The sequence below is a fragment of the Triplophysa dalaica genome, chromosome 19 (assembly GCF_015846415.1).
Source record: "Triplophysa dalaica isolate WHDGS20190420 chromosome 19, ASM1584641v1, whole genome shotgun sequence".
NCBI classification, from domain to species: Eukaryota; Metazoa; Chordata; class Actinopteri; order Cypriniformes; family Nemacheilidae; genus Triplophysa; species Triplophysa dalaica.
In genome coordinates, this window is record NC_079560.1 from 15,483,240 (window position 1) to 15,505,396 (window position 22,157).

General features: G+C 39.3%; 1 protein-coding gene and 1 long non-coding RNA gene across 6 annotated transcripts in view; one reads left to right on the top strand and one right to left on the bottom strand.

Annotated features, from left to right (window-relative positions):
• Positions 1 to 6,192, bottom strand: LOC130407500 (uncharacterized). The gene is made up of 4 exons (XR_008904652.1): positions 6,118 to 6,192; positions 4,423 to 4,629; positions 1,482 to 1,748; positions 1 to 392 (listed from the first exon to the last, which is right to left on the bottom strand). It is a non-coding gene; the product is annotated as an uncharacterized LOC130407500 (long non-coding RNA).
• Positions 5,414 to 22,157, top strand: part of cpeb4b (cytoplasmic polyadenylation element binding protein 4b) — a 23,607-nt gene continuing 6,863 nt past the window's right edge. The window contains exons 1-7 of one of the 5 annotated variants that reach the window (XM_056730413.1): positions 5,414 to 5,501; positions 6,492 to 7,644; positions 14,332 to 14,422; positions 18,198 to 18,248; positions 20,071 to 20,094; positions 21,774 to 21,944; positions 22,052 to 22,141. In XM_056730413.1, coding sequence (XP_056586391.1) covers positions 6,544 to 7,644; positions 14,332 to 14,422; positions 18,198 to 18,248; positions 20,071 to 20,094; positions 21,774 to 21,944; positions 22,052 to 22,141 — 1,528 coding nt within the window. In that variant the 5' untranslated portion in view covers positions 5,414 to 5,501; positions 6,492 to 6,543. Of the gene's footprint in view, positions 5,858 to 6,232; positions 6,367 to 6,491; positions 7,645 to 14,331; positions 14,423 to 18,197; positions 18,249 to 20,070; positions 20,095 to 21,773; positions 21,945 to 22,051; positions 22,142 to 22,157 lie in introns of those variants that run through there. The other 4 variants (XM_056730412.1, XM_056730414.1, XM_056730415.1 and 1 more) reach the window with 4 other exon arrangements.

Consider the following 22,157-nt stretch of genomic DNA (forward strand, 5'->3'; position numbering starts at 1 on the left):
GAATCCTCAGAGCTTAGAGAGAACAGGACTGGAATAAACAGTGCACTTTACAAGGGTAGTGCCAGCATATGTGTGTACAGTATGTGTAGAGGTTAATCTATCATTGTGTTCCCGTAATGTATCCACCAATCAATTATTGTTATTTAACATACACATTTTTATTAAACATATTAAATAATGCTTATTTATAAATGCAAAAAGGTTTCATGAGAGGACGAGTTACAGTTTGGTCAGAACAAAAGTCATTGTCTATGTAAAGTCCCCACAAAACGTTGCACATTAAATGTCTGTGTGTTCTCTGCAGAAAGGGAGGTGAAATGTGTAAATGTTTGATGGGAGTGCAGATTGCTGCTCTGATATATGGCATCACACCATCTGTCTCTCGCTGGGGCCTACAAATTACAACAAGAAAGATTGTGGGTAAGGCAGAATGAAAACAGCAGCTTTTAATGTAAAATCAATTTAAAGCAAAGGGGTTTTTTTTAGGTTTTTTTATATTTATACTAGGGATGCCCAATACTAAGCTCATGTACTCGTATTCGTACCCGTTATTCGTAACATAAAATCACACTGAACCCCACAGCAGCCTGAATATCACTGTTGGCAAATTAAACAACAACAACACAAACTATCTCAGACAAAGTTCATTCTGGAATACAATACACAAAAACTATGCAAAAAATGAAGGAATTTAAGATTAATATAATGTACCAGTAACAAAAGTAACAGAAATTGAATAGTAGCATTGAATGCACTCCTAAAGCTAATCCATGACCTATGTCCTAAGACAGTCCAACCATTAGGTGCCCTTGTTGTGAACCCTGTGAACTGAGGTCTATGGACATAGCTGGGTGGAAAATCAATCCCTTTTTACCAAAGCCACACAATGACAATGAAAAGGTCACGCTCTATAATCAATATATCGAAACAGGGGTATGAAAAATACATCGTGATAAGATGAAGTATTTCAACAACACGCACCATATAAAGGGAATGTTGTGGACATTTATAATATTGGAATTGGGAAAAAATAAACAAAGACTATTGAAGCTTGCTGACAGTGCGGTCTAAATGGCAAATATGAAACCCCACGTTCAGAGGGGAACACATAAATTTGATCTTTGATTTTTGAGGTATATAGGACATCACACTGTCTCTCTCGCTCTCTGTTATTTAATGCTATTTACTGCGTTTAGAGCACACACAAACAGAAACACCCATGTTTAAGTAGGCCAACAACAAACATGTGAGAAAATTAGGCTGTATTAAGCCTAGGGAAACCACCTCATTTTGATTTTTTTAATCCAGCAGCGTATGAATTGATAGGAGCTTCTGGAGCAACATTAACTATTGTATGACTGTTACTGCTATAATGGCTTTGAATAACAGTTGTATTTATTCCAATCTCAAAATGCCCCCTGGTATCTCGATTACCAGTGCGTTTTGCATCATGCTTCTGTTTTAGACCACATGCATCTCACCTTCATTGACATCGGACTGATGGCGAAGCTTAGCCATGCCACAGGTTTTCTGGAGCCTGAATACTGCAGAGGCGATGAGATACTCTTTAGAGGCTTCACTATGAGCCCCGGCTGTGGTTCTCGGCTGAGGGAACGTTTCATTATAGATGAGGCTCAACTCCGAGCATCTCTGCTGGGGAGGATGGTGCAGTCCAGGCTGACTCAGCGTTTTGCCGTCGGCCACCCAGGTCGATTGGCCGCGTCAGCGTTTTGTGGGGCTTTGGGGTGCTGAGGAGGGAGAGAAAGCATGAGTTATCTCATTTTGGAGCCCTGTAATGTTGTATTTGGACATATCCATCACTAGGCTACTGACACTTAGAAGCTTATACTAGGATAATATCTAGGACTGTGAGGTCACATGGCAATCATATAAATTCAACCTGACAATTAACACAGGCTCGATATGTCTTCTTATACACACGCCCATACGCATATGTACCCCGGGCCGCTCGACTTTAATTTATTCATCTCAGGACCCAAAGGACTAATGAAATCTTAAATGCATTTCTGACGCGAACGCATGCCTAGCCGCATTCCTTCCCATAAGAAGGGCGCAACTGACTGCCTCGGCCTCTTCGGCTTAATTAGGATTTTATCCCTCAGGGAGTCTGGCAAGAACAAATAGACGGAGAACAACGTGCACAATGATACCAAATCGTGTAGCATTTGCATGCCGAGCCCTTTTTAGTAATGTATCAAAAATAAATAATGGAGGTCAATAAAAGGATTACAAAAAGAGGGATTGGTTGGTAAACCAAATGCGACTGCGGGAGTTATGCGCATGAGCGCCGCCATTTTGGCTCGTCCTTCCTGTTAGCTTTAATTAAGCTGAAATCTCGATCCCAGTTGCACTTTTATTTTACATCGCTTTGTTTAGGCTAGATAAATATGTCCTAGCCACATTACACAATGCATCTTCGTTACGATCACGTTTTTTTCTTCTAAGGAAAGTATTCAAATTGTGGCATAATTATGCCGTAGGTAGGGGTGATTAATTTTTTAATGGATTCAATGTTTTATTCATCGCCGGCGCTGCAGCGAATGAAACCACAGACCGACCAGGGTCGTGTGCGCAGAATCTTTGCAGCGAGACGCACACGAGCGCAAATCTGCTTTTTCAAACACACCAACCTCATTCAAATAGTCCTAATAAATGTAAATGTGCACGACAGCCTGAATAATTTTGCATGGGGGTTGTTTGAGCTCTTCTGGAAAGGTGTGTTTCCATTAAAGCCAGTCTGACAGGTTTAGTCTCTCCCTTTAAATCCATTAACCAACATGCCTGCATCTCCATTCCACATTAAAAGAGAAGTGCGTATCAGATGAAACTTACTGTCTTCCCCTATGAGTCGTCACAATGAACGACTGAACACTCGAGACTGTTTTGGCAGACAGTGTGCTGTAGGAATTCGGAGATTGAGGGGATATGTAGCCTATACAGCGACAGATAATTGCTAATTTCGGTGGAGTTACTATTAAACTTTCCTAATTAATATGAGAGGAGTGGTGATGAATGGAGTTAAGGAATAGAAACGTGTATCGGGATTTAAGTAGACGCCATTCAAAGCACTTCGCCTTATATCAGACAGCAAACGATTAGGCTTATGGTAGACACCATACTGATGTCTGTTTTTTTTATAAGTCTGAGGATTGTAAGGCAGGATACATTCTATAAATAGATGTCCGACATGACAGTGGGCGAGTGTTTCAATAACATCTGTGGTCTTGTTTAGGTCCATTCACCCTAAGGACAATAATGTTTTAGGATCCAATATGGAGGGACAGTATGGTAGTCAATGATGTCCCAGAACTGAGAATCGCCAACATTCTTTCAAATATCTTTCTTTGTTTTCAGCGGAACAAAGACAAAGCTTTGAAATAACTTGAGGATGAGTAATCATATTCATATTCCTTTAGATATATATAATGACACGTACATTTAGCCTTAATAGCAAAACATAGTTACAGAAAGATTGTATGAGGTATTAATGGTAATATTGCGAAGCTCAGTTTTTGATATTCATTTATCTTAATAACAACATAATTACAACATTCCAATGACTATCATACAGACATTTTTGATTTTATAGCTTGATTGGTATTTTGAGTTTCATAGTTAATACAAACAATGTACTTGTAATTATACATTATAATATATAGTTATCTTGTATATTAAATATACTTTTACTATATTTTTATCTATGCTAGAAATTTGCTTCTCTTTATATACTGTAAAGCTGCTTTGGTACAATGTAGTACTGTGAATAGCGCTATAGAAGTACAGTAATGAAGTATTCAAGTATTGAATTGAGTTGAAAAACACTGAAAGCCATTAAAGTTCATTTGAAATGTAAAAACTTCAGCCAAGAGCTTGGAATATCATAACGTTATTGACCATTGGTGTGGAAACTAGTTATTGTTATAGTTATCTTATTGGTCGTCGTGGTTCAGGAATGTATATAAATGATAAAATATACCAATCTTAAACATCCCTTCGGAAAACATCCAATGCCAAAAGCATGCATATAAACGTTTGTACATACAAATGTACGTTATTACTGCCAATAGTGATCATTATTACATGGTTCTTGAGGTCCTAAGTTATAGGATAGCTATGCTATCTTCATATCTCTAGTGTCCAGGTCATTTAGTCTCTTTTTTTCCACGATTATTACTGGCTGATCATTATAAACCAATACCTCTTCGATCAATATGCCATAATCATAAATCAACAGGGGTGAAGCTACAATCAATAACACAGAAGATAAAATACAAACATAGTACATATGAAAACATCTGCTTTGCTTCTTTTTTGCCTTCCCTCACTAAGTCGCATAAGTGTTGTCTTATCTCAGCACAATAAACCTTACTATGTACTTCAATTTATTGATGTAAACCTTACGTTTTACGAGAAGTCCCAGAACAAATGAAACAATGATGCTGGTGGAAGAGCTCCATTATGGAGTGAAAACAGCAGCGGTGGCAGCAGCAGGCCTTAATGAGATCTTTGTCTGAGGAGGGCACAGCTGTTGTATTCAAAGGCACTCTCCTTCCTGCTCTCTCAGCCATCAGTTTGCAGGAACACTGGTAATGAGATTGATCCAGGTCGCTTAAAACAGAGAAGAAGGGCGCATGCAGGTGTCATCACAACTGAGAGAAGCTACACCCCTGCTGATTCCAATTCATTCCAGGGTCTCAGGAAAGGACACACGTTCAAACACCGCACACGATTTTGTCACTAGGGAATGAGTGGAATTTCAGGAAAATTGCATGGGGGCATTTACAAGTCAAACATGTTGCATAAATATCCTCTTAAGAGGGGGCTTGTGTAGGGCATACAAACTCGATGCAAAGCTTTCAAGTTCATTCTAGTAAAAATATGACATTCCTACAAAAAAAGACGTTTTTGCCAAGAAACAATTAGGCTATACAGAAAAACAAATGGAAATTAGAAATGGAAATTTTATTTCAGATTTATGTGATTTGATACTACACCTCAATTATTTAAAATGAACCATAGTTTTATTACTTTTTAAGTGTAGTAACCATATACTTTTTTGGTGGATTGATCAGTGTTTCACCAATGTTTACAGATATCATGGTTAAACTATGATTACTGAAGGTTAATTTCCCTATACAATAATGAAACGACTGCAAAATAATTAGGAGCCGTGTTGACCTTATAGGGCGGAGATTTACTCGCATGACCTTAAAGGGCAGCAACATCTTATGAATCGCATCCAAATGAGAGAAAAGAAGGCGGGAATAACCTGCACTGTAGCCAATTAAACTCCGAGTTTTCCGCCAGCGTGGGCGGAAAAACGCACGGGACATCCCGTGGGCGGGGTCTGCTCTGACGGAGGCGGAGTTTTAACCGGAAGTGTGTGTGGACTGGGTCTCCTTGTCATTTGGCTTCAGTGGATTGCGCTGTGGAGAGAAGGACAGCAGCGGCAGAGCAGTGAGGAGAACAGCAGTGCGCCGGTGAAAAAAAAAGACAGAGACACGCAAATATAACAATGAGAACGACGAACGAACGCGTTACAGTTCATCAGTAACTAAACTAGTGCTTTGACATTGACGTCAATGACGTAGGATCGTTGAAACAAGTGATTTAAAGGTTAGCAGCTGGCTAAAGCGAGACAGGGCTGTGTCATTGAGAAAGCAGGACACGTCAAGACGAGGAAAGGGAGGAAAAAACAGACACTCCTGTCGGATTACAGATCCCCAGTTTAAAATATCAGATCATCCATTTATCACAGGCTTTGCATTAGTATTGCGTTGCGGTAATAACCGGAACGAGTGTCTGCCCTCAGTCGTCGCTTGGACCAGCCGCTAAGGTGAAAAGTGGTTTTATTTTTTCATCTTGAATTGCGTATATATGATCGATCGATGATAAAATGTGTACGATGTATTTTTTAAAGGCGTTATCTCGCGCAGTAATGCGAGCATTAAAACGCAAGAGCAGAATACGTCATCATTTTTCAGCTCGAGACAGATAATATGTTCGCTCGCTGAGAAGGGAAACGATTTCTGAGGACTTTTTCTCTTAAATGCTTTACAATTCGTTTCAAAGTCGGTATTTTAAGGCGTAAGGTACCTGGTTGCGTTATTTCTGCGTCAGAAAAATACGGCCTTTCGCTTGATATGAAGCCTTTGAGTAGTTCCTGGTGAATAAGCCGGTAGCCTGTTAGCAGCTAGCTGAAGAGAGACGTCACGAATCTATAATTAGATCCTGACAGACCTTTATAACTCGGGAATCTTTAAAAAGCAATCTTTCGTACACCTCGAAAACCTGAACATGTCATAGATTTCCAGACGATGTTGATGACGTTTTTCTGTATTTTTGGTAACGTAGTGCTGCGGTCGGTCAGACAGTGTTTCCAGTTGTCTGTAATGTTTCAACTTCTGCTCTTGTGCAACTGCGTCATGGTGTATTTTTAAGCTTAATGGTGAATATTTGTTGTTTTTCAGGACGTAGGAAGCAAGTATAACTGCTGGAGCCAGGTTAAACTGGAGAACATAAATGGGGGATTACGGGTTTGGAGTCTTAGTGCAAAACAACACTGGCAACAAGTCTGCTTTCCCAGTACGTATTCACCCACACCTTCAACCGCCGCACCACCACCAGAATGCCACCGCCAACCCAGCCGCCTTCATAAACAGCACCCCGGCTGGGAATGGTAGCAGCAGCGGCTCGACCTGGCTGTTCCCGGCAGCTAGTGCCCACAGCAACATGCAAGATGAAATTCTGGGCTCGGAGAAACCCAAAGCTCAGCAACAGGAGCTTCAAGAAAGCCAAGACAAGCAGCAACTCTCCCCCGGCCACCAGGATAGCGGTATCATCTCTGAGCTCGAAAAGGCTCGCTCTGAAGAGAGCAAAGTGGAGTGCGGGTCGTCCGAGGGGACCAACGGCAAGGAGAAGCTGCGTTTAGAGTCCCCAGTGCTGACACCCTTTGACTATCAGGAGCCCTCAGGCCTGGGCACGGCCCCCCAATCCAGCAGCTCCTCCCTGACCAGTTTCAACAACTGGTCTGCTGCTATCCCCGCCACAGCTTCCCCCATAATCAACGAGGACATTAGCTTCTTCAACCCAGCGGCGTCGGCCAACAATGGCCCTTTGCTGTTCCAGAATTTCTCACACCACGTCAGCCCGGGCTTCGGGGGAAACTTCTCCCCACAGATCGGCCCGATTTCCCAACACCACCCTCCTCACCCCCACTTTCAGCACCCTCACAGTCAGCACCAGCAGCATCGTCGTTCTCCGGCCAGTCCCCACCCGCCGCAGTTCCCCCACCGCAGCGCCCCCTTCGGTCAGCTGCCGCATCTCTCCAACAACCTGAGCAAGCCTCCCTCACCCTGGGGCAGCTACCAGAGCCCCTCGCCCTCTCCCTCATCCACCTCTTGGAGCCCAGGCGGGGGTTACGGCGGTTGGGGCGGGTCCCAAGGCCGCGAGTTCCGCCGTGGCCTAAATGGTGGCATGACGCCTCTCAACTCCATCTCTCCTCTGAAGAAGACCTTCCCCAACAACCACATGGCCCAGCAGAAGTACTCCCGCACCAGTCCCGGCTTCAACCCAAAGTCCTGGATGGATGAGAGCAGGAGCGAGAACATATTCCCTTTCCAGGTGCGTATACTGTTGACTCAGTGATCTGTCTCATGAATAAGTAATAGTTACTACTGGAAGAATGATATAAAGGGCTGGACGTTTACTAGATGTGTATTATTTTGTTAATGTGGGTGTCAGCCTGTAACTGAGAATTTTATTTATTTAATGGTAACAAAATTACTTTATTGATGAAGTTTTTTATTTGGTTTAGTGAATTTTAAACAAATGAATTATACATATTTATGATGTTTTATGTTTATTGGTTGTCATAACTGCCCTTTGTCATGAAGGGCAAGGGTTGGATCAAATGTCTAATTACATGTCTAGTTAAATGTATGGCTTCTCAAACCCTGGTTTTGTATGTTGGTTTAAAACATATAGTTGAAAATCCTTTAAAATTTGGTACATTTTGTTCATTTTATGCTTTGAACCAAAAATTTGATATCATTTTTGCTGTTGCTTATAGTGGACGAAAAGGAGGTAAACTGAATAATCCAACAATAACGTGCATTCAAGGTCAACTATATAATGCTTTTTTTATTAATAAAATAGGTTCTTAGGACGTTTTCAAACTCGCCCTGAGTAAAATTCACAGGAAGAGGAAGTGTGGCACGAAGACCTGACCCGATCTGCATCGGTGTCATATCGATGGCTTTTAAAAAACATACTTTCATCCACCAATCGTAAATTAGATCTTTGTTTTGTTCACATTTAAACAGCTCCTACTGGTCTTTGACATGATCCAGACCTAATGCAACATGCCCAGTGGCTTGAATGACTAACTTTGCCCTACCCGTTTTGTTTTCCAAACAGCCCTGTAAGATTTTGGTTGCTTACATCAGCTGCTTACTATGATGCTTTTTTAGATGCTCTTATGCTAAGATACAAAGCAAATAATTGGAAGATGATCGTGGTGTTTTACCATCAAACACAGTTTTACTTTTAATTGTTTTATGGCATTTTGAAAACGACAAATTGACAGGGTCACTATATCTGATATGACGGTGGTAAAACGTTAGTGACGGTTGAATTAATGTTGGTTAGGAAAGAAAGCACGTCATGTGTGTGTCTGCATGTGATTAGGATATAGGCAGTATGTTAAAGTATTTCTTAGATAAAATGTTTCTTCCTTTATACGAAAGACCAAGGCCACACAGCTTGTAACGAGGTGAAACAGCTAAATTGTGATGGTTTAATTTGCATCTGGCCTAGACCTTGTAACTTGTCCTCACGGTTTTGTTGTCTGACAGTGTTGGTGTCAATTTTTTTATAGGAATACGTATTTTTTGGTACTTTAATCTAGGGATGGGTATTTTTCTATAATTTTATATTCAAAGATTTAAGCTCATAAAAAATGAATATTTCAGTTTTTTACATTTAAATTAAGTTAATCACAATTTCACATCAAGCTAATAATTATCTTAAAAATTGAAAAACACATAAAAACGGCATTTATACCGGCACGGAACGGTATAATAACAAAAGAAAAAACAAAACGCAATGATACTGACAGTCTGTGATATATGGTTATCTTGTTTATTTTGTTTTACATGTTCTTAATAAGAAAAACAAGCATAGGATAAAACGAACAAAACAAAAAGCATCCGTTCAAATTATCTACATGCTGTAAAGTAATATGAACGTCTTAGAAGGAAAATTCAGGCTTTAAGTTATGGAAAAAGGTACCAGTCTTATGCTAAGGCCAAATTCATTAACATTGTTTACAGTGAAATGTATGTATATTTTGGTGTTTTAAACTCTTGAAATTAGCATTACTTGATATATTTTTATGAACAAATATTAATTTACAAATAACAATCACTCCGAACCAAGTTATGGTAATAAATTAATTATTGTTAATCATTTCCTATTCGTTGGTATTTTATACCTATTGTAAGTAATGTTTACGAATTCTGTGGCTCCCTAGTTTTGAAACATTTTAATATGGTGTTGTGAGCCGAGCATTACACAGGATCCGGGCATCCGGTGTGTAAACTTAAAATATTAAAACTAGCTGAACAAAGATTTAGGAACCCCTACAAATTTGTTTCTGTATATTATATAATCATTAGAGATTAATTGAAGAAGTGTTAAATAAGACTTGACAACTCTAAGGTCTTCTGTAGCGGTAACTTAACACTTTGGTGATGCAGTTTTTATGAAAAATTTGAATAGCATTTTTTATTTCCGAATAGTTATTGGGGATTGAATGTTCATGCATTCGTGCACATCACTTCTTTAATCCCTTAAACGGTCTGATCTAAATTCACTTTCAACCCTCATTTGTGTCAAGTTATCTTCTTGTCAAATGTCACTTACGTTGCACTTAATTCCCAGGAGCAGGTGCTTTCAAGATCCTCTTATAGAGCCATGTGCACACAAAAGTCATCTGGTTTGGGAACTTAGGTCAGCCAGAAATTTTACCGTTTAGATGCGTTTAGTTTCTTGTGAAAACCAACAATCTAAGGGTATTTGATAGTGTTTGAAACCTGTGGCTCCTGCCGCTGAGAACAGGCATCTCTTATTCGCAGCTTTTTGGTCCAGCTGGTTGAATACGTGATGTGATTCCCAGCACTGCATAATGTCGCTGGAAGTTTCCACAGGCTCTGTGTACTCTCAGCCAAGAATATCTGATGTTTGGTGTGAAAGCAAAGGCTGTCTCCGGAGGGGGGAGGACACACACACATATACGCTCACGCGTTGACAGACTCGCACATGAACAGGCGCTGGCGAGATGTGTAATTAAGCAATGGCTCGGAGAGAAAATGAGAAATGGGACGTGCCATTCACGATGGTGAAGATGGGAATGGTGACGAGGTTAGATGATTGAAGACACTGTAAAGAAAACAGAAAAACAAATATGGCTGATGGGATGTGTGCCTTTTTTTTACCCAAATGGGCTTTTATATGCCCAAGGCTCAATTAGCAATCAGGCTGACACGGAGACATTTTAAAGCTGTTTGTTTTATTGGCAAGGCCAGCTTTTGTTTGGCTATTGATATGGAGCGCAGGTGCCCACGGCAAACAGTCATCTGTTGCTCGGCTTTATCGTAGAGAACAGAGGGTTAACCAGGGATTTGACTGCACAAATGCCCAATTTGACACACTTTCTTTTTTTACATTTCACATTTTGCGCTGCATGCAGATTTGGCCTACTACATTCTGAATTTAGAGATTCACATTCAACGCCTTGTAAAAGAGCAATTCTTTAACTTTAGATAGACTTTCTTCTTGCCATATTTGCTGTGTTGTGTGTGTTTTTTATGCACTTGGCCACCCAGTTCTTTTGGTTTGTAAATTTTGCCATCATTTTAGCTCCCTGTAATCTTCTCAAAAGTCCAGGATGGGCATCCACATTAGGACCACAGTGCCTTGGTGGTCTTTGTGTACTATAGAGGAGCTTGCTTGTGGTGTTACATAGTCCTCAAAATGAAAATTCAGTTAGCATTGAAGCTGGTTCAAACAACGATAACTATGAAGATAAAATTGAAAAAATGGCTCTACGGTTAAGAAACACAATGGTAACACAATCAGGAACAATATCGTAGCGATCACAGCAATCTTGATTCCTTTGAATCTAAAGGGTTAATAAATGTACCATGGTTTTGACTCGCCCTCTAGTTTTCCTGAACCAGCTTGTCACTTTTGTTAAATGGATAGTTCACCCAAAAATGAAATGATGTCATAATTTACTCACCCTCGAGTTGTTTTAAACCTGTAAACATCAATTTGTTCTGTTGAACACAAATGAAGACATTTTGAGGAATGTGGGATACCAAACCGTTCTGGGTCACCATTAATTACCATGGTAGTTTCTTTTCCCACTATGGTAGTCAATAGTGACCCAGAACTGTTTGGTTACAACGTTCTTCCAAATAGATTTTTAATTTCTGGGTGAACTGTCCCTTTAAGTTAAAAACAAAAGTAGACGGTTTGAGATTTTATGTTCTCTACAACAAATCCATTTACATGGGCATTTGTATTCAAGCTATTTTCCAGCTTATTCAGGTTTTTGCATAGTCGAGATGTCTGTTTAGATTTTGCGAAAAAGGCAAGTAAGATTTTAGTCCGGCTAAAGCATTTACATGACATTTAAAATTAAGTTAAATTATTGCTGTAATCCGATTTTAAACAAACTGCATATTACAATGGCTGTGTTGTGCTGTACTGCAATAAAATAAATTCATTTTTCTCCGTTTTCTTCTCCATTAACATTTTCTGTGGACATTTTCACAAGTAGGTTTAGACCAGTTATCTTGATTCAGTCAGGACATGCCGAAATAAACACATGTGCAATTCCTGTGCTTATCTTTAACGTCCCTCAGTTATCTATTAAAACCTCTACCTTTTAAATGGTGAATTGTCATATTGCAAGTCCTCCAATGAAAAGAGGCGTGAAATAGATGCAATACCGCAATTGTCATGGTCATTTTGTGCCTTCAGTTCTCGCTGATCGGGACCTCTTTCTACACTTTAATTACTTTATCAGCAAAGTCTGTGGAAAGTTTCCATACCCCCTGCCTCTCCAACCGTGTGGAAAGACCGGATTAATAGGCTTTAGAGTGATTTGATGTAGACGGCTTTGAAATACCTTTCGCTCCTACAAAAAACACAAAGTCAAGCCTCCGCTGCCCACCCATCCCCCGTCTCCCTTTTCATTAGTTTAGCCATGACATTTCAGATTAATGTCGGCCCTGAAAAAACTGCGACGTGTTGCGGGTGTTTCATCAAGGTCCATTTCCAAACGCTCTCAGTTGACTTTTTTATTTCGTTTGAACTTTGATGACCTGAAAACATGCCCCCGGTGGGTACAGGACTTTGAGTCAGCAAGCCTTGCACCACCAGGCTAATTATAGTTAAACCCGAAATAGCTTTCGCGTTATCGGGCTATGCTTATTAACACCTTTTTAATAAGACATGGTTCATAGAATGCAGCACCGATGTTTTTTTTTTTATCAGCGATGGGTTCCATCTTTGGTCCTTCATCAAAGAGCTCTTAGCGGAGTGTAGTGTGCGCTGTGTGGCGATTCTGAAGATGGCCTTTGGCCCGCTCTCGTGTTCTGAATCAGCGTGCCAGCCCTGCGCTGTAGCATAAGTGCCCTGCGTGAGCGCACAGCCTCTCTAAGCTGAGGGGGATGAGTGTGTTGCTCTGAAGATCCCAGCAGATGCGGGATCGTGACTGAGCATGAGCAGATTGTGCGGTTTATCACGGCACCCTCCAAACTAGTTGGGCGCTTGTCAAAACAAGCTGCTTCGTTGAAGCTCAGGTACACTACATTACCTAGGATTTGAATTATTTGTGTTATAATGAGGGAGTATTGTGTTTAACCTTGGTGTGTTGTTTTGTTCGTTTGTTATGCAAGAACATGTTTGGCATTAATGGTAATGATACCACTTGGTCAAAATGATTTTACATCCCTGTAGCTCAGTCGGTAGAGTATTGTATTAGCAGCAAAGATGTTGTGGGTTCAATTCCTAGGGAACACATGAAAATAAATAGGCTAACTGAATAGCTGTTTTAGTTCTGTAACGTGCTCTTCATAAAAAGACACTTTGCTCATTTTTTTCCATTTTAATAATCAAAGACAACTGTAAGCAAGCAGTTTGTAGATTTCCTTTCCAAAATATTCCAAACACTGTGGATCTGTGGTGCTATCAAAACATCGCTCTGTTTGTTTGACTCCTTGACAGTCAACATTGGCTCAACCAATGGTTTGTGTATGAAAATCTGTTTGTTGACCAGTGTTAAATGAGCGAAGCGTCTCAAAAACATGTAATTAAAGTAAAATTTCACATAGAGAAGACCTTGATTTGGTTATTTTATACTTTGTGGAGGACAGAATAGTGTAGAGTGTTTTTCATGACATGTTTAAGGGGAAGTTCACCCTAAAATTAAAATTCTGTTATCAGTTGCTCACCCTCTTGTCATTTCAAACCTGTACGACTTTCTTTCTTCTGCTGAACACACAAAAATATTTTTACAACTCTGGTAACCAAACAGTGGCGGAACCCATTCACCCATGCATTGGTTTTGGGTCCATACAATAGAAGTGAATGGGCACCACCGTTGTTAGGTTACCGACATTCTTCAAAATGTTTTCTTTTGTGTTACATACTGGTTTGAAATGACAATACATTTTTATTTTAAGGTGAACTGTTCCTATAATACATGGCCTAATTTTATCATCACATTGTCTAGTCTAGTTTTAACAAAATGTTGTGGTGTGTCATTAGGTGAAGTATAACTATTTGATTTAAATCCGAATTATCTTTTTCCTTTATCTGCCTTGTTCATCCTACAGTTATCTCATAGTCTTTATATAAAACATAATCTAATCCTATAACTTCACTGGTAGAATGCCCAGTGAAATGGGAGTCTGTTAAACATTTATCAAGCTATTTCTTGCTTTACCTGCCAGTTTTTGACCATTTAGATTACATCAATCATTAAAGTTGTCATGTTATCCTGAGGTTGAGTGAATAGATGTTGACACTTATTCAGATTACGTTTGGGTCTAGTGTCTCTGTTGGATTTCTCAGTTGTTGCTGTTTTTCTTGATTCTTTGAAAGGAACAAAAGCGCAACATCTTTAAGTGTATTGTAGATGAAAGGGATACTCCCAGCAAGTTTAGGGAAATGAAAAATGCAATCGTTGTTTTTTTGCTGCCCATCCAATACCCATTGTCATCTTCCCCTCCCTAACAGGATCGTCAAAGATCGTTCGATGGCTTCAACATGCATTCTCTGGAGAACTCTCTGATTGACATCATGAGGGCCGAGCAAGACACTCTAAAAGGTAAGATAAGAGTCTACAGAAGTAGATTGTGTGTCAAAGTGCCATTATGGTGGCCAAAAACCTTTGACCCATCAGCAGTTTGATTTATGCAGCAACAAACGTGTGTTTTGCGTGGCTTTTACTCCAGTGACACTGCCAGGTGTTTGTTGTTTTAATGCTACCGAGTTTCTGGTCTCTCACCAATACTGGTGGACCAGGTTTTTATTATTTTAAGCTGTTTGGATATTGCACACAAAAATTTCATATGGTCTGTGGTAGTTGACGACTGTTGGAAAGAAATGGTTGTGGAGGACTCGAAAACAGCAATCAATTCAATGAATGAGCTCATACAGTTCTTTTAAATGTGTGTTATGCCTCGTTTCCACTGAGCAGTACGGTTCGATACAGTAAAGTATGGTACGCTTCGTTACGGGTAACTATTATCAGGCTTATGTATCCACTGACAACAGGTCAGCTTGAAAGTAGCATTCGACTTCATTCTCACGCAACAAAGCAATCTGTCAATGACAATGGTGCTTTCTGTGTTGTCGTTCCCCCAAAGAGTATAGATACCAAGTGTCACAACTCTGGTGCTTTTTTGAGAGTAAACAGCGTGGCTGCCATTTTAGGGTAAAAATGCTTAATTTCTGACAAGGTTTCTAGCGAGCAAAGGCTTTTGTCGTCATGTATTATCATCATTCAGGTTGAATTTCAGCTTTTTTTTTTAAACAAAGCTGATATCGCCAGAGCAGAAATCAGAGTCGCTTTCACCCCAAAATGGTGGAAATGCAAGGCGCAGGTGTTGTATTTGAACGATCTATTGAGTTTCGCCTCTTGTAAAATCTATGAAAAACAATCAGCGTTCTGCAGTGAGACTAGCTCCACCCATTAGGTTCCAGTACTATTGGTTCTACTGTTCTAGGTACCCTTAAGAAAGGGTCCCAAAAAATTGGTACGGTACGGTTCGCAATGTGGGTACCATTCACGTAGACAAATAAACAGGCAATAAAACCATTCTGCACACTTCTTAGTCGTCTTTTTAGTTTCTGGGTCAATGTTTCTGCATATAAAATGACAACTTATCATGTTGTGTGACCAATAATATCAATAGTTGAATTCAATTAAACATAAAATATATAATTTTTTTTGTGGCTGAATTAAGAATCTACGATACGGTTAGCTTGAAGAACTGATGAATTAAAATCACAATTTAAACCCGAGCTTTTTAATAACATCTGTTATTGACACCAGGCCCAGCTAATGACAGGTTGTGGAATGCGCTTGTCTATGACAACATCGATTGAGGTTATACACCGCTGGCTAATTCTTAGAGGAAAAATACTAATATCAGTTAATAAAAATTTTTTATCTGCATTTATTTGTAGTAAACATTCTTAATATTTGAATAACCGCAATATATTTTATTATTAATTTGTATTTTAAAATTGGTATGTCGAAAATCCTTATACCTCGTTGACCCTTCTTCTCTATTTTCTACTTTTGTGTTTTTGCGATTTGCTTCATAGGTGGTGTTCAGTTTTTTGTTTCAGAGGGAGCAGCTGTGAGAAGCTGCCCATTAGCGCTGAATCATTGCACACACACGCAAACAGAGCGAGGAAAAAGATAAAACTCTGTGTTGACCTACAAATGGCTGTGTGTCTGTGCAGCAGAGCTTATCCAGAGCTGCATTCACATTTTAACAAACACTTCAGTTTGACTTTGGCAATTTAGGAATTGTTTATTGTCAATGTGTAGATAGAAATAAGCTTTAACATTTTTGTATGTAGTGGCTCTAAAGTAACTGATTTTCAAACATGCGATGGAGGAAGCTGTTTCATTATGTTTATTGTTATAACACATCCTCAATTTTTGATTCTTGCATAGAAATAAGAGATGGTCTGCAATGGGGTCATCACTGTTAAAGTCCGCATTGGGTTACATTGAGATACTCAAGAGCTGGGGTGGAAAGGTTGATCTCAATGAGCGAGATTGAGCAGTCTTGCTCTAGAGCAGTGTTGTTGAACGTATATGGCTCTTTTAAAAAATGTGGCTTGCCAGGTGAAAAACACAAAAGAGCAGTGTAATATAATATTATTTTATAGTTATTTACTCATTACTTTACTTGTTGTTATACATAAACTATGAACTATTACTGCAGATGGTCGAATTTCATCAAACTGATTTGAGTGCTGATGGATGTACTCTGCTGTTTTCGTACCTGAGGAAGATGGCCTCTCTGTATGCTGCGGTTCTCTGCCGTCCACCGCTGGCCTCCCTCCATTGTCTTTGAACCAAATTAATCAACGTTTCATTTCGACAAATAAGAATATCCTAAACTTAAAGCCTAAAAAATAATCTGCGTGCACATGGAGCTTTTTAATGTGGTGCTGTATAAGGACTTGCTGCACCTAACCTAATGCAGTTGCTAATGTCTTTAATGTGACGTAATCACCTCCAGGATCATGATCCAGGGGGTGGAAATTCCCAAGGCTGATAGCTTTTTATTTGCCTGGTTTTATTTTAACTTAACTGAGATTTTAATATTGTGTTACACTTATTGACAACATGCGCTATTTCTAATAATAAAAAACGATTTCTGGAAATCATCTTGTGACCCCGCCCTCACTGCCTAGCGACCCCCACTTTGGGAACCTGTGCTCTAGAGGGTGAGCATGACCTTCACTTTCCAATCAGAATCCCATATTCATAAAGGTGGTTGTTGGTGGTGTAATCCATCACATTTGATTGCAGACTTTTATTCAGAGGCTCTATATATTGTTGCATATCCAACTACCTGTTAGATAAAGTCTTGTTCTAGAATATTCATGCAGAATTACATGGGTTGCACCTTTCATGTTGTCTTCAAACAGACACATTTAATGTCATATGACATTGTTATATCTGCAGGTTCAAGCGTGCTTTAATTACATAATGTGGCAATTGTTGCATGTTGCTTCTTGGTTTCAAAGCTTCATTTGAAGCACATTGACTTCACTGTGGGCGTCCTTATCTGCAACACGCATGGCAGGCCTCACCCGTGTATATATTACTGCCATTCAATATCCAAATTAGGGCAACTCTTCAGGGTCAACAGAGAAGTGCTGGACCTCCAGAAGCAGGCGGGTGACCCTGCAGACACCATCCCAGTGAGGCAGAGATGACCAAACAAGAGGCAGGGGAAGAGAAATATTCCACCGTTCAAGTTGCTTTGAATAGCTTCCAGCATTGTCCTTCAGCTTGTACAAAAGCTCTCTGTTCCCTCCGAAGCAACAACATGGTGTGACAGTCCCAGCCACCAGACTGTTCTTTGAGTGAACAGGAAGGGGGGGTTGTCACTGTGCCCCTGGAGTGAAGGACCATACCAGCCGTGCTGGTTTTACTCTGTTTCCTCTCATTCTGATATGGGGGACTGTATGAAAGTGATCTTAATCCGAGAATGTTGTGATACGCCAGAAGTACATACTGGTGTATTGGGGAGTGTCGAATATAACACAGAAAACCTAGCAAACATGCTTTTTAATGCTTGTTTTCCTTGGGGCAGTAGTGTGGCGGGTTTTGTTTCAGTATGTTTCCTCAATAGGGTGGTGATCTGGTCTTGACTGAGAGTCATTTGGTGTGTGTGTTATTGTGTTCTTATGTACCAAGCTTAAGTCTATTCCGTACATTCAAAGTGGTGTGTAAACTCAAAAACTGGTGGCCAATCACACTGCCGTGCATTAACTCGAAGCACATGTTGGATGGGCCAGTGCTTTGTCATTTCACGAATCCAGCTGATTCATACCCTCCTCTCTCAAAGGTCGCCTCGGATTCACCCATCCAGGAGGAGACAGCCCCTTGCCCATAAACGGTATGTACATGTACTTTATTGGTTTGGTGCCTTAGAGGCTCAGGCAGAAGGGTGGATGGATGGGGCCCAGTGAGCCACGTGTTGACACAGTCTGCAAGATTAGCTGCACGTTTGTGCCTAAGAAGTGCTAACCTTGTTTTAGCTGAAGTCTTCGCTGGGCACTCGGTCTCATTTATTAGCCAATCGATTTGCTGCCCTTTTATCAGAAACATTTATTTGCATAGATTTGACACACGTAGTGTAATGCAAATGTTTATAATTTTTCACCCCAAATAAGACAAATGAAGCATGAAGGGATATGAAGGTACTGCTGTCTTTCCATAATCCTCTGGCTGTTTTTTAAATATACAAACCCTCAGCGTGACTGAAATATAGGTTTATTTTTTCATAAATAGTTGGTTCTTTTAAGAAATGATGCATTTACAAAGTTATATAGCATACAGCTGTGGATAAAATTAGGGGACTTTTTCAAAATTTTGTTTTTTCTGAATTTACTACTTATGTGTTTATGTAAAATGATCATTTGTTTTATTCTGTGAACTACTAACAATATTTCTCCCAAATTTCAAATAAAAATAGTGTCTATTTGCATTTATTTGCAGAAAATGAAAACTGGAGAAACAGGTCTGTTCTGTATTTTTTCAGACCTCAAATACTGCTAAGAATACAAGTTCATATTCCCTTTTTATCAACACGACAGCAGTATTTGTACATGTATTAGGAAAAGTAAAAAAAAAATGAATGTGTCTTGTCACGCTGACAGTCTTTCACATTGCTGTTGAATGACTTTGTCACTCCTGATTCTACAGACACTGGACTGGAACGCTGATTAAATTAGAAATTTGTAATGGTCTCATAATTTTTTCAGCGGCTGTATATGCATGTATTACTTGGGAGGAAGATCGATCAAGCTTGCTAAGATAAACATAACTCATAAAGATTTCCACACTGTAAGAAAAAAAACTTAATTTTGGAATTGTATTTTGGAAATAAGATAAAAAAAATTACATCTCAGAAAAAGACTGCACATTTACAAGAAAGCCAGGGAACACAATTTATTATATATTAATATAATATATTTATATAATTTTATATCTTTTAGCGTCTTGGTGTACAGTCTTCGAACAATTCGAAGGTATTATTTTCTTAGGTATTTTGTTATCAAAAATCCAGATGTTGCTGCAAAAAAAAAAACATAAATATATCTTAAATACAACTATATTCTGGATGTTATTGAAAAAGAAATAAAAAGCCACCATATTTATGTTGTTGCTTATTTTTTATATCCTGCAAAGTCATTACAGATAAATTGTGAATGTATAATGCATGTTGGCCAGCCCTTCTTTTAAGGTGTTGTCTTCGATTACAGAGCTACTGTATGAGCTGGTTAGCTTTCACAATAAAATCATCATAGCATGCTTCAAAAGACCTGTACAAACAGCATTAAAAATGTAGCATGATTCCATTGAGTCACTGTCCATGGCTCTGAAATGAGATCAGTTTGGACATGTAGGCTGAATTACACAAGGTCGTAAAATGAGTTTATTTCTTCTTCAGTCACTGAGAATTTAGGTGACGATTTAGATAAACAGTTTGAGATTATAACAGCATTGGTACGTTAGCTGTGTTTTTCATGTCCTTTATGAAACCATACAATTAAACAAATTAGGCCTGTCACATAATATGACACTCTTGTGTACAACATGGGGAATTGATCATATTTGGAATAAAAGACTTGCTAAACATCTTTTATATGGTTTATTGAGAGTCTCGTTCTTGGGGATGTGTTACTTCAACTGTGATCATCTTATTTTACATGCAGCAAGGAATTATGGGAGGCGACGAGGTAAAGAAAACTTTTAACAATCCTAATGAACATAAAAACTATAAACTACAATCTATAATAAATATCCGAGGAATAAAATACAGCATCTGCATGCATTGTTTGGGCCATTGTTAATTGTTTGCATGTCAACGTGCAGCCTTCATTTCCATCTGTATCGATTTTTTTTTACTCTTTCCTACTTTATTCCAGCGATGATTTTTTTTGGTGCAAAACAAATTTGATTGGGGCTTTTCTCTGGTTGTGTAACCACACACACACACACACACACAAATCTATTCAGGCCATAGTTGTGGCTAACTCACTTATGTAAACTGTTGTAAAGCAGCTCAGGCCTGGGTTCTGTCACGTCAGGAGGAAATTTGCTGGACTGGCTGAAGCCAGTAATACTACAGCCTCTATAGTCCTGCGGGCCTACAAAAACAGATACAGAGATACACTGACAAGATATAACCTAATTGCCTGATAGACCCATATGTTATAGAAACAAGTGGCCCGTAAAATGGGTTCAACAACAAAGCATTTTGACATGCAAGCACAAACACACAGTTATAGACTTAACTTTAAGGGGCAATGGTGCATGAAACATCACATATTGTTTAGCAGAATTATGTATGTATCTGTCTATACAATAGATGGCAATGAGATATTGGCTTTTTTTAGCATGGTGCCTCGCTCCTGGTAAAATAACTTGTGTGCACAGTGTCACATAGTTTCACAATGGGGGAGGGAATCAGATTTTAGTTTCTTTTCATATTTTTTTTTTTACATCGAACCACTGTTAAATTTTAATTTGTTTCTCTTTCCATTCGTGATATACCCAGTAATCAGACTGTGTTTGTCTATTTGGAATGTGAATGAGAACCTGTATTTGTACTCTACGAGTCAACATTGTAGAATAATAGACTTATGAAAATTTATGAAATAACACAAACAAAAGTTGGAAGTGTTTGACCTCCAACTGATCCTATAATCTGTCTGTTAATGTTTTCATATGATATCACTTCCAGAACTTTTTGATCGGCTCAAACTCTTTGACAACGGTTGGCTCAAATCATTAATCTTACGCCTTTTACATTCAACACAAACATTTCCAGGAGTCTTCCGGAAACGTGTCACCCTAAATGGAAATATGCTGAAACATAAATTCAGTCAAGTGTTTTTAAACTTGCCTGGTTGTGTATATATTGATAAAATTAATAGTTCTGGCTCTGAAGTTAGTTTGGATGAGACACGTATAGCTGTCGTAAAACAGCCAGCATGTGCACACCTGTGACGGCACATTACTTGAAATATATATTAACGTGCCTAAAAGTCTCCTTTAGTTAATCATAATTTGTTGAAGCAGCTCTGTGTTTAATTAAAAGTAATTTATTAATTGATTATTAGATGTCTTCAATGTTGGTGTTGCTGCCATCTGGTCGTCTCATAAGTCTCATGTATTAAAATGCACAGCCATCTTTTCTACACATTCTGACACAAACTGTGATTAAACATTCTGTGTTAATTCCTATGAAAAACATGAATCATGAAAATGTCCTGCTTCATCATTGGGTTATTCATCTTTTAAATATTGCTTTTGCTTAAAATAATCGTCTTAAAAGAAACATTCTGTGGTGCAGGGAGGACATACATTCAGAGATAGTCAAGCATAGATGCTAACTCCTGTTTTCCCTCTTCAGGACACTCATCCCTGTTCCCGATGGAAGATGGCTTCCCAGACGAGGAGAGAGCCGATCCGAGCTTGCCAGGCCTTGGTTCGCCCCACTGCTTCCCTCACCAGAACGGAGAGAGGGTGGAGCGCTATTCTCGCAAGGTCTTTGTGGGCGGCCTCCCCCCTGACATAGATGAAGGTATTAAAGACAGAGTATCTTCTAGTCTACTCTTTATGTAAAGGCTTTAAGGTTCAATGTTGACTTTGGGAAGATTGCTCTTACCTCTGTAATATTTTCTTTCCCAGATGAGATAACAGCTAGTTTTCGCCGCTTTGGACATCTGTTTGTGGACTGGCCTCACAAGGCAGAGAGCAAGTCATACTTCCCCCCAAAAGGTGAGTTGATAAGAGT